At 31.3% G+C, this 13,496-nt stretch overlaps 1 protein-coding gene across 2 annotated transcripts; it reads right to left on the bottom strand.

Annotated features, from left to right (window-relative positions):
• On the bottom strand, positions 1-12,993 carry LOC108738724. 2 transcript variants are annotated; one of them, XM_018472282.2, is made up of 4 exons: positions 12,525-12,993; positions 4,007-4,112; positions 2,295-3,433; positions 1-2,110 (listed from the first exon to the last, which is right to left on the bottom strand). In XM_018472282.2, the coding sequence occupies exons 1-4, from the start codon at positions 12,984-12,986 to the stop codon at positions 2,075-2,077; spliced, it is 1,743 nt and encodes a 580-aa protein (XP_018327784.2). In that variant the 5' UTR covers positions 12,987-12,993; the 3' UTR covers positions 1-2,074. The 2 variants fall into 2 exon arrangements, with proteins under 2 accessions (XP_018327784.2, XP_018327782.2); XM_018472280.2 differs by having other exon boundaries at positions 1-3,433.
• Positions 12,994-13,496: the final 503 nt, after the last annotated feature.

Genomic DNA, 13,496 nt, shown 5'->3' with positions numbered 1-13,496 from the left:
TTATACGTAAATGATTACTATATTTATATGGATAGTGTAGGTATAATATGTATTTTATAGTTCTTGGTTCGTATTAATTAGGTATCGTGACTTGGTCGTATAGAAGATATTAGTTTTAGTATCTCATTATTGTATTGAGATTTTGAAAATTCAGAATGAGAAGAAGGTTTAGAAATCTTTCTTAGTTGCCCCAAGAAGTCGGAGAATGCAGTAAATTTGTCTTGAGCAGCTGCATCAGAATTAGTATGACTCGCACCTCTAACATTTCTTTTTTCCTCTACTGTTTCAGGAGTATGTTTAATACAACTTAATTCTTTGCAGTCACATAATTTTTGAATATCAAGGGAGAGTTTGTAAGACCCATCTTCATTTTTTTTAGCATTTAGTGGGAGGTGTATGTCGTTTCCATGAAACAATAAATTGTCAGTTAAACTATTTGTTTTCAAAGGATATTCTTGAATATTTGGAATTACTCTTCCAAAATTTTTGAATATGTTTTCTTTTGATATTATTTCTGGATTAGAATTGCCTACTTCATCACTCACGGCTTTTGTGCTGTAAATGCTTTGCAGTGATTCACTAACTATTTGATTATCTTTTTCTTTCTTTTTCTGGCTATTTTGTACTGTCATATCGTCAAATTTTCTTTTTAGTTTTTTGTCAAATTTTTTTCTGGTGGAAGATTCTTCTTTGCCCACTTTTATAGGTTTTTCGTTAGACGCTTCTGCATCTTTTAAAGGAGTATTTAAATCGAAAGTGTCTTCCTTAAATTTATTAGCGAGCTTCATTTCCTTAGATTGTATGTTTCCTTCAAAAGAAAGTATCTTATCACTTTTAGATTCTATGGATTTTAAATAAGGTGAAGCTTCTTCAGTGGTTTCAAAAGATTCATCTAAATTTTTATAATTTTCATCACCATTTATTTGGAATTCAACAGGATTAGAATTAGAATTAAAATCTTCTGCGTTAGTTTCAACAAAATCCATTTTTGATTCATCAACTTGCAGCTTTTTAGTAGACAGTGGCTGAATCAAATTTTTATTTGGAGACGATGTGGATTGCAATTTTGAAAGAGCACTTGAAACCTTCAAAGCCCTGTCATAAATTATCGGAGGAAGTTGTTCAAGCTCTTGTACTAGTGAATCAAGGTGTTTAGCCTTTAAAACATTCTCCAAACTGCCGGATTCAATTTTAATTGGAATACTACTTACTATGTCTGATTCATCATCAACATAATTTGTAAATGCTTGTTTTATAGATGGCACACTTTCTCCAGTTTTTGGGAAATCACTTATATCCTTTGCATGAGCTACATTTGGATTTATTTTGGTAGGAAAGGCATGTTTGGCTTTGAGCTTCTTATTCGCATGTGTAAATGCCTTCAATTTTTCTTCTGAATCAGTATTGGTAATAGCATTTTCAGGTTTTGAAGCATTTGAATTTAACGATGGTTCTTTTAACGTATCAATGCCTCTGTGGTGCAATTCTGCAGAAACCATATTTTGCGGGGTTTTATGACTTCTGTTAACACTTTTAAGTTTTTGTTTTATGGATTTCAGAAATGTATTCTCTTCTGAAGGTACTTCTGTTGAATAATTGTCATATCTTGAGGCGTCTACAAGTGAATCCAAGTTTTGTTCGTAATCTACGCTAGGCTGAATATTTTTCGAAATAGTTGATGATTCGTCTACTTTATCTTTTATTTGATTTGATGAAATTAATTTTGATTTTTCCCCTTCTAATACTAAATAGGTTATATTACTGTTTGGTTTCGTTAAAATATTCTGTCCAGTATGCAGTTCCTGCTTTAAAGGCGAATAAAGTTTAGATTTTAGTATTGGAAGATGTTTTTGTTTTATTATCCTTGATTCTGAAGATGTTAAAATAATATTAGATTCCTTATTAACATTACTTTTGTAATCTGCTTCTTTGGACAATGTTTCCTCTTTCGTATGTTCTGAAAATGCTGTGGTCGCGTTAGGTTCTAGAAATGCGTCATTATCAGTCTCTGGCTGATTTGTAAAGGAATCCAACGAATCATTTGTCTTGTCCGTGAATTGACTGAAATCACTTTCTATGTTTTCTGATTGTAACCGAACTTCTTTGGAATCTGGAAATGAATCTTGTGTTTCTAAGTTAGTAAATTTAGTACTTATTGTTTTCTGTGTACCGTATGGATGTTCTAAAACATCAGATTGATCTCTATTTATATTTTTGTGTGCCTTTGGAACTGCCAAAACTTTTTCAGTTACTTTGCTTTCTTTTAAAAGTTTTAGTTTATCCTTGTTCTTTACCTCTGTTCTTATAGTTTGGTTCTCGCTTTCGTCAACTGCATTTGTGTCGTCATCGAAAGATGTACTTTCATTAGATTCTGCAAAAGTGTTCTTAGTTGTATACAAATACTCTTCTTTCCAATTTTTCTTAATAGTATCAGTTTTCGGGGTAGTGACATATAGTCTTTGTAACTGGTGTATATCTCGGTATTCCTCTTGTAAAAAATCAGCTGTACTACTTTTTTCAAAGAATACTCTATCAGTTGCATCTTGAACTATTTCAGTTACCTTACCAATTGTTTTAGGTAACTTAGTTACGACGTCAAAAGTTGTACTTTCATGGTTCTCTGAACTCTCTGTTATTTCCAGTGGCGCTAATAGCTTGTCCTTTGGCATCATTACAATAGATTTCAAAGTTTTTTCGTTATTTGAAGAATTTCGGGATTGTATAGGACGTTTGATTTTTTTAAATGCTCTACTTATTTGAGAAGGAACTTCATTAGAACTGGAATATTCTACCTGTGGGTCCATATTTGATTCTAAGGGTTGTTTTCGATCTCCGGTAACCATTTCGTTAGCTTTCTTTTCCAATAAATCTTCGTCTTTAAACCTTTCGTTGATTTCAAGATAAGACTCATTAGATGGTGACATGCCTTCGCTTTGAAGAAGATTTTTATTTTCTTTTATAGGCATTTCTTCTATACTTGAATTGTTTTCACTAAGAATAGAAGAAACTCTATGACGATATGGATTACTATTAGGTCGCACTCTGTTATGTTTTCTAGGTAATAAACGAGTTGACATGTGTTGTTGTGATTTTGACTGATGAGTAGTAGAAAGATTAAACGGTGAAGTTAAGTTTTGATTTAAATCATATGGAAAAGTCTGATTCTCACTTGGCTTTAATTCAGATGAACTTAGTGAGCTAAGCTGTGATTTAAAATTTTCATCGATCTTTACATTCTCATCGGCTGTAGGAAAATAACTAGAATCCTTCATTCGGTGCAACAACTTTAGGCTGTCGGAGTTTTGTGTTGAATTCGTATCAGTTATTGATTCCATCAATGGCTCGTCGCTATTCCCTTTAAATCTTAGGGAACCCTTTTTCAAAGAAGACTTGATTAATTTTTTCTCGCTCGATTGGGTAGATTCGTTAAAATCTAAAAAATGGATTTATAATTCTAAATTATACTTATAATGAGATAGTTGGAAAACACTATTAAATAGATAGTTACAAACAGTTCAGAAAAACAAGTGGACTCAACCATTAAGTATACTTTGCGAGTTGTTAATTAAAAGGTTATTATATCTGATATTTTGTCAACAACAAAAATTCACAAAGAAGCCGGCGTAAAAGAGGTCGAAGTGTTCTTTTTGGCAGTCCACAAGCATCAACCTCATTTACCTTTTCCTCATCTTCACCTTTAAGAATGTTTACTGCGGTAATGAATACAGTTATTTATATTTTTAACGCCTCTAACTCGATAGTATAGACGGTATTCAAACTATAAGTTGAATCAAAACCTTCTCACACTAAACTTGTTTCTTTTTAAATATATTAAATTTAGTTGATATACACAATGTTAAAAAGAGGAATAAAGAAGGTTTCATTTAAATGGCAATATACTTAAATATGGGTCCAATCGAAAAAACAGGTTTAGAAAACCGAAATATCAAAATATAGAGCCAAGTAAGACAGTTTTTTTTTGATATCACTATTATTTGAAACTTACCATTGTTCAGCCCCATTGGAGTATTTTCCATGAAATCAGACTTTAGAATATTCTCAATCATGGGAATATCTTTAGATACAGTTATTGGCTTTTCGGTACCTATTTCCTAAAAAACAAAAATGTTTGCAAAAGAATTAAAACAAAGGATTATTCCAAGGGTGAAATCTTGCATACGCAGGGTTACTAACTATTGTTATGAAGGTTTATTTATTTATTTATTTATTTATTTATTTACAATTATTTTTATAATAAAGGAGGACTGCTGCTTGTAAAGAATAAATTAAATTTATGAAAATAGAAAACAATTAGGTAATCGAAAAATAAAACTTCTTGAATAAATATTAAAAACCCAAAATTTTACAAAACGTTTAGAAACCTAACACGGGGTTCACACCCAACGAGTTATCCTCAGAAAGTAAAGTAAAGAGTAAATTTGTTTTAAATCTGAAGCATATTATATTGTTACGTTCCTTCTTTAAGGCTTTAAGGATTGCAACAGGAACCAAATAAAAACAAGCAAATATAAATTTATTAAAGAGGGTTCCGTATTAAGGGTGGGGTTTGTAGCTATACTGCGTATAGCCTCCATAATATGGTGTGTTATTATTCATTATCGTCGCATGTGTTTTTGTTTAATTTTTAATTTAGGTATTAAATAAATTTTTTTTTTTAATTTCAATATTTTGTTTTTGATTATGCCATAGCGTCCTACGACGGCTCAATTTTTTATACATTCTAATTAAAGGTAAATGAGTCTTATTGGAACATAGAGTAAATGCAGGTTATTTATAAAAATCCGAATTTTGGGAATTAAAAATTTAAAAGAATATATTTTCACTTTTTGACTTGAATTATTCAATGATTTGATAACTTACTAATTGGCCTACTAAAGCTAAAATCCACGAAATTTACTGTTAGATTTATGTTGTGTGTTAAAGCTTACAATAATAAAAAAATACAATAAAAATTCTTGGCAGATTTTCTCGAAAATGGGGCATTTTCGACACCCAAGTAATTAGAATTAACATCATTCCTAATTACTAATAGTTTCTTTTTCCGAGAGGAATACAAGCAATTTCATGTCACCTTATACACAGACTACGTCGAATTATGCACTCGAGAAGCTTAAATAGTCATCGTAATTACTAAACAACTCCCGTCTGCCTATTAACCAAGACGTTTAATTTTACTTTACAGGCTTATCCCCATTGTTTAGTATTGAACGTATATTTCTTTCAATATTAANAAATGGGGTTTCTCATACTGCGCCTGTTTAGATATATTGCAGAATCTCACGTATTGAACGAAGGGTTAATAATAATGAATGCAAAGTAAAAGCATTTAAGTCTTTAATTGTATAAACAAATTTCATTAAGACACAATTCGGGCGATTAGCTTTTTATCAAGAGTAGTTTAACTACTGGCAGTTTGTTTCAACTTTTATTATTAGAAGTTTCTATGTTAAAAAATAATGCCAAAGAGAAAGATTACAAAGAAAATCTAATAGACAGAGTTATTAATAATAAACAAAAATGATTAATTCTCCAAAGTCCTTATTCAAAGCCAAATTAAAAAAATTCTAGACTAATAAATTATTTTGATAACACCAATTTTGTATCTAACATATCTAATAAAATTCGCAATAAGTTAAAAAAACTAGATGTATCTGTCATTTATTTCAATTAAAATAATTTAGGAAAACTGCTAGTAAACAGCCCACAAAGAAATTAATAAGCTAAAGGTTAACCGAGCTCTTAGATAAGTACGAAAATTCTACTGGTATAACCGAACATATAGATAGAAATAGAAATAACGTAAAAAAGTCAATTTTATACGGAAATTTTAGAAGTAGATCAGGTTAACATAAACTGTCTAGCCATCAACATTAGCAAGACTGAATTTGAGACTTCTCCTTTGTTAAAATATTTACAACAAGTAGACAATAAATGCTGCAATACCTTTTTTAATTAAAACACAAATTGAACCTTTCACAATTTTTTTTCTTTATGACTACAATTTCGCTAAAACAATACTTTTTCAAGTATGTTGTAAGAATAAGAATTTGCGAAATGTTTGTGTTTCGATTAAATAAAATATACATATAACGTTTAATGAAGTAACAGTTAACTCAGTTACCCACAACTCTATCTACAACTTTCAAAACTAATTATACTTTTAGTTGAGGACTATAAGATGGTATAATCAACCAAAACAAGTGTCAATGTATTTGTAGGTCAAGGGTTTTTCTGTTCAACAATTTAAATATGCTTTACCAAGTACTTGTAAATAACCAAACAGAAATATTTAAAAAGTATACTTCAAAACTTTTATCAATATTAGTAACTGGACTGGATATTGTTCAGTATGTTTAAATCCTACACACGGCTGTATTATACTGTTAATAGTTATTTCCGAATTTGAACATATAAAGAAAGCTATTAATATCGACTGCATAACATGCAAATAAATCTTTTTCATACTTTTTACATTCCAAATCATCAGGTTTGCAAGCAAAACTTAGAGCATCAGATGATGCAGTTTGCATCACATCCCATGATGGTGCAGCATTACGAAATCTAAAAAAGAAAGAATTACTTATTGTTTCTGTAACACTCCTATTCAACACAAATTGTGCAATATATGTATAATATGGAAAGTGTTTATTAATTTTGTTTCAAATTTTATGAGTTTTCATTATTATTAGCTGACTTTTGCGGGCAACTTGGAGAACAAACTAACTAAAATAATATTGATGTAATACACTTACTTATTTTCTTGTTCCAAAGAAATCGCATCTTTTGGATCACAACTGAGAACAGTATACACTAACATTGGGAACAGAAACAATATATTACATATATTTTCATACATGATTATAATTGTTTTATTTTAAGTGCACTTAAGTCAACCGACAATAACACCCACATAATATTGTACTAATAAAAATGTTTCTAGTAAGTCACACAGTTTTATTCAGTCATCATTTTTAAAATAAACAATCAATATTTATGTTACCTTTATATTGCCGGTCAGCTCTCTAACGGTAGTTTAAGCTTATTTGCTATAGCTAGCATTTTCCGTGTATCAAAACAAAGAAACAAAAACATCTACTAACTTGTCAACCATTAACGAATATGGGAAGTGTTCATTAAGCATACTTATGTATGTATACAGGTACAGGTCATTTTCGATTAAAAATTGATAAATAATAGTCATTATTGGTTCCTATCAACAAACAACCCAACACAAAGTTTGTATTGGGATTAATACCAAGGGTCATTTTCAAACAGTTTTAGAATTAGGCATAATATTCACAACTACGAAAATCAAGAAATAGCGTACATATTGCAGATTATCTTAAGTTTCGCATATACTGTTCAGATGTGGTGGGTACCGTTGGGATCCACCCTGTACATGATGCCCTAATGTTTCATAATCATGAATAATAACATCAATCTTGTTTGCTAAACACAACAAATTACATCCATCAGTTATTTACTCATTGGAAACATTGGAGCATTAATTTAAAAAAAAACATTTATTCCAAATTACGATAATCCAATTAATGTTAACAATCATGGCGGAATATACCAATACTATACTATAAGTAGGTACTTATTTACTTATTGTTACAAGAGAAATTTACAAATTATATTTCCTAATTTCTTGTATTATTAATCCTTCTCATCGTTATCTTCTTTTGAGTGCAAATCATCTATATTACAATACTTGAGTATGTACAAAAACTTTTATGACCGAAAGAAAATTTGCTTTGATATCCTTGGTACGATGGTACCAACGAAAAACCCATATGTAAGGTCACAAAAACACGTTTACTCTCTACAATTCCACTGATTGCATAATTCATACAATCAAATCTACAATGGGAATATGACATCCTCTTTTCGAAAGCCATTGACTGTTTGTATTAACTGAACCAGTTAAAGGAACAATTACATGCGAAAATCGAGCCAACCCGATTAGGTAAGTCGATCTTTACGGAACAGGAATTTTCTCTATGATACAGATTTTAGGTACACACCGGAAATTGTTCTCATCTCATCATTAAACGAAACCCTAGTTATATTATTACCAGTTATATTCTAACAATCAACATTGCTGAAGACGTTTGTAGTTTTCAACGGAAAACAATACCTTAAAGCAGAAGAAATGTTACCGCTTAGGCTGACCGATATTGATCTGAATCCACTTCGAAAAGCTAAACATTGACTTCAACTATTTGACAAATTACACCAAGCTTGTATTAATAAATCCTTCATGAACAGACATGAAAAGTAATACAATATTATTATTTTTAGNTGGTTTTAAAAGGGGCAGTACATCTTGAGAATTTGAAAGTTAAAAGTGTTAACTACATTTCAACAAAATTCAAAATATTTCAAGATACTTAATTATTAGATGAGGTAAACCTCAACGAAACTCGCTTATTTTGAACAAAGAATCCAAAAAAATGTAATAAAATATGTGGAGTTACATTTAAAAATCCAACTTTGATACGTGTTTGTGTTGTTTGGAAACTGTGTATTTTTGAAAAAAAATTTAAAATGTACTACTTATGAAACCCTATCCACCCCTAAAGCAAACGTTTTTATAAATCTAGGAACATAGTAGTAATCTTTCGTGTCGTATAACATGAATAATCCTATACATAAGCTTCCTATTCAAAACATAATACGTAGTAGCGCGATTAAACCCGGAAATTTCAATTTTAAAACCTCCTTTGGGAATTTGTGTACTTTTGTTCTTAAGAGCAATATCAGTGTGTATAAACCAAAAAGTAATTTGAAGAAAAATTGGAATAGGATATCATGAAGGATTCAATGGAAAACGTGATTTTATTTAAAAAGTTATTACGTTATTATTGATACATTAGATCGTATTGAAGGAGTAAACAATATGTTATCAATGAACTGTATTACGCAAAACCCAGAATGATGAGGAAAACGATCAAATCATGTCAGAGTACAAGAACATTATAGTTGTAAAAACCAGAAGGTATTTATATGCATCTAACCCAAAACTTTCTAAAATTGTATTGTTTACCGAAAATCCACAAACCAATCAATTAATTAAGGCTATTTACTTCAAACATTAAGTCCCTTTCGTGTAATATCTCAAGAGAGAATTTAGATGATAAAATTCAATGGCTTTTCGGTCAAAAATACTCTGAAATTTTTAGATGCCTACTACAGAGTTAGAAGAGGAACTGTTGATTTCTTTTGATATATCTTTTGCTTTTCCTGACATAGGTACCTATTAATGAGAGTATAGAGTCACCTATCAAAAAAATCAACTTTCTTCAGTTCCAACAATTTAAGTCACGTGCGACCTATCGACGGTGCTTAATAATTTTGATTTAACAACAGTTCCATACCCCGTCAAATACTTTACAAGGTATTTTAGGTAATGCAAAAATTAAATATACGTAGAATTCAGAGAGCAATCAGGAATTTACGGTATTAAATGTAAAAATTCGGCAAAATAAATCCTTAGTATAGCATAACTTGGTGTCTAACTTGCAGGAAGCGACAGAGCACTATAAAACATGAAAGTTAAGTAGATGTTTATGTCCGAAAAACGTAGACGAATGCTCGTGTGCGAAATTGAATGCAGGGAATGAGTGCAGTATTAGTTTTGTATTTTTTTAGTTGTGTATTATTTATCTGTTAGATTAGATTAAGTATGATTCAGGGCAGAGCTGGGCAAACTTTAATTTCGTAGGAGCCGCTACATGAGGTTAGTTTGAGTCACTCCATACCCATCGATGAGTACGAAAGAGTAAGCAGTAATGAATAATTTTGTTTTATCTTTTTCTTCTCCCTTCCACTCTCATATCAAGCCCCTTCATCTCGTAGAAGAGGGAAGCCACTCTCGCAACTTAAATAATACCTACGAAAATTTTCGTTACTACGTTAACAAAACTATTGGGTTTGGCTATGGAAGAGGGGACTCACCTACGAAATGAAAGGGATAAGAAAAGGAAAAAATCATCTCGCTCGCACTCGCAGGATCAATGAGGAGCTACTTGGTTAACCTTGAGGAGCACTCGGGAGTCAAAAGAGCCGAGTTTGCCCTCGCAGGATCAATGAGGAGCTACTTGGTTAACCTTGAGGAGCACTCGGGAGTCAAAAGAGGCGAGTTTGCCCGGCTCTGATTCAAGGTATTTATGTTGACAGTCAACCTCTAGTAATCGTTTATTCATTTAACATTTAAGCCCTATATGAGGCAATCGATGTGCAATTCAATAAACTAATTCGACAAAACAAGGAATCATTAGTGTGGGTTAGTCACAATAGAATAGACGTATTTACGAGTTTCAGCAATATAGCCATTGTAGCAACGAAATCCTCGATTTCAAAAAAGACAGTCTCTAAAATAGTACATGCGAAATAGCAGGAAATGTTGGCTCCTCTCCCGTTATAGTGTAGCAAAATTTTAAAGGATCAATTGCAGTATCCTCATTTGCTTGAAATTGGTTTTCAGCCGCGAATGGATTTGGGTCAGTGGTTTCGAAAGAAGGCTAATTTTTTCTATAGGGTGCTGTATACAGACAAATTTGCTTCAGGCGGACGGAATTTTGAATTGGTGCGATGTAAAATTCGCATGTCAAACCATCTTTCGCGATTTCAAGAACAGCAAATGTGTAGTTTGAAATTTTTGGAGGCTTAACTTTTTTGGTAAGGTTTACTTACAACTACCCACAAAAAGGTAACGCGCCTTAGCAATACCTCAATTATGGTGTGAAAATTTCCCTTAATAAAATTACAATTATCAAGATGATTTTCATTTATCGACTTCTTTTGTGTTCGCACATTTACTTGTAATGTACTTATTTAATTTACTTAGTCCAAATATTATATGTAGTACTAAATTGTTATGTTGTTATGTTTATCTTAGGCTGATTTTCGAATGAAGCCTTAGTCGTTCGATGATAAATGTTTACATTCTCAGTACATGTATCTGTAGGGTTTTTATTGCACTGCGCTATTCGGTAGACACCTATGTTGTCAATTCATACAGTATCGGCTTGGGATTGTAAAATATTGTGGTTTTATTAATTTCTTTTTGTCCTTAACCACGATGCTGAACTCACCGTACGATTGTTTATTACATCTAGTTTACTCTCCAAAGCTTGGCACTTATTTCTGTTACACCCTGTATGTGCACCTATATGGGAGTCGTACAGCACATAAAAGGGTTAAAAAGTATTTCACCTTAAAAAAATTTAGCATAGCTTTTTTTATATTTCCGTTCACGTATAATCAGAAACGTCGATAACCCTTCCCTTTTTGACGCTTATGAAAGTTTGATATATACAAAAATAAAGGCAATCCCATGAACTCGAATAGTGGTTCCATCCCAAGCTCCGATCTTTTCAGATTACTATCAAAATAAAATGAGATTCACTTTCACCCATCAATACTACGTCGAATTATGCACTCGAGAAGCTTAAATAGTCATCGTAATTACTAAACAACTCCCGTCTGCCTATTAACCAAGACGTTTAATTTTACTTTACAGGCTTATCCCCACTGTTTAGTATTGAACGTATATTTCTTTCAATATTAACGAATAATTAGTTTTACTACTGTGACCTCCCACAAACCTCCTTCCTAATGCCGATATTTATTTAATAAAGTCAACTTCTACTTTTTGCTATTAAAATCCTTAAGGAAGGATAGTAACAATACAATACGCTTTAGGTTTAGGATTAACTTAGTCCCTAACTGAGAATGACACCTCAGTCTAGTATAAACGGTTAATGGAGTTTTGATTTTTTGTGCTTGTTTAGTTAGTTCCAGTTACTCCAACTGATTTTCTTGTATTATTTTTCTTTCTAGTTACCCTTAACAATTCTGATCAAATTCACTTAGCTTTAATTTATCAAAAGTATTTTCTCATGTCATTTTGTAAAAAAAAATACCTTGCATCAATAATGCCTAATTAATAAATTAACAAAATGAAAATGTACCTATCCAACCAATAACAAAATAACAATTTAAATTTAGTAGTGAAAATTATAAATTTTATTAACAAGTAGTAAAGTTGTAAAAATTTCATTTGTAGTATAAAAGCCATTACGTGAAAATATTAAAAAAATATTTGCTTTCGTTCTCTCATAACTAATGCTCGAGAGGAGGGTGGACATGAACAATATGTCGATTATAAGTTTCATTTCAAGTATTACTTTTAACACACACATAGTAACAAATCTTAATGTGTGTGTGAGGTCATTTACTCTGGAAGGAAAGTGCTTACCAAAAGCCAAAATTACTAAAAAGCTACTTCAAGCTTGCATAGAACATTAAACTTTCAAACGAAATTCATAACAAATACAACAGAATACTGTTGATTAACAAAAACCATTTTTTAACCTATATAGGTAAGTAAAATTTTAAACACTCAAGGTTTTATCATTATAATCATCATAGAAGCACGTTTTACTTCTCAGAAACTAAATTGTTACAAATGGAAATAAATAATGGTGGGTTATTACCGCTATGAGATGATTTTCTGCAGTTTCGATGTAGTCTTGTATATTTGATGGTGCTACCAATTTTTGATCGGTTTCAGTTTTTTTCAGTGCAATTCCTGCACATTTTGCTTCTTTAATATCCTTGAATGATTCAACCGGATCAATGATTAACGCTTTACACTTTTTTAGGCCATTTTGATCTTTAGTTTTTCCTATAACAACAACTTTCTCATACTTATCCCTTTCAGGTAAACCTATAAAATCCACGATTTGATCCATTTGAAACCCAGGTCCAAATTCTCCAAGAGTAAAGTAGGCACTGTACTCATCAATTTTGTTAATGCTACCTACATTTCCCATGACGTCATTTCCGCAAATTTTTTCACACGGTTCACATTTCCGAAGTTTAGCACAACGATACGATTTGAGACATGTATCGCATCGTTTTCTTTGCCTGTCTTGTTCATTCACGTCTGTTGGCATGCGTAGTTGCATTCTAAATTAAAAAAAGAACATACATGTGGTATGCATAAACCTCATTAGGTATTTATTTGTAATTTTAATTCGTATTCAAAATTCAGATTAAACTTATTAAATACAGATACAATACAAACAAAATAGAAAGTATTTTAAACAATGTGAAGCATGAAAGTCTCTATTTAGGATGTCTCACGGTAACCACCCGTTAGAATGTTTCGGAAACTATTTCAATTTAAATTTTGATAATTTGGATAATGTCGTTTATTGGGTATGCTCTCCTCAATTAAAATAACGGTTATACCGGAAGTTCACATCAACTTCGTTATTTTAAATGGAATCGGGCGTAAAATTCGTAATTGAATAGACAACTAAAACACTTACTTTTTGTTTTACAAAATATATTAGGAATACTCTGACAGATGTTTCGGTTGTTATACTATCTTTACAGATCCTTAAACCAAAGATATATTTGGTTTTTAAAGTCTAAAATACAACCTCAGTAGCTTCCGCCCC

Source organism: Agrilus planipennis, unplaced genomic scaffold, assembly GCF_000699045.2.
Source record: "Agrilus planipennis isolate EAB-ADULT unplaced genomic scaffold, Apla_2.0 scaffold207, whole genome shotgun sequence".
NCBI classification, from domain to species: Eukaryota; Metazoa; Arthropoda; class Insecta; order Coleoptera; family Buprestidae; genus Agrilus; species Agrilus planipennis.
Note: the sequence above shows the minus strand (reverse complement) of the source record. Positions and strands in the feature narration are given on the sequence as shown.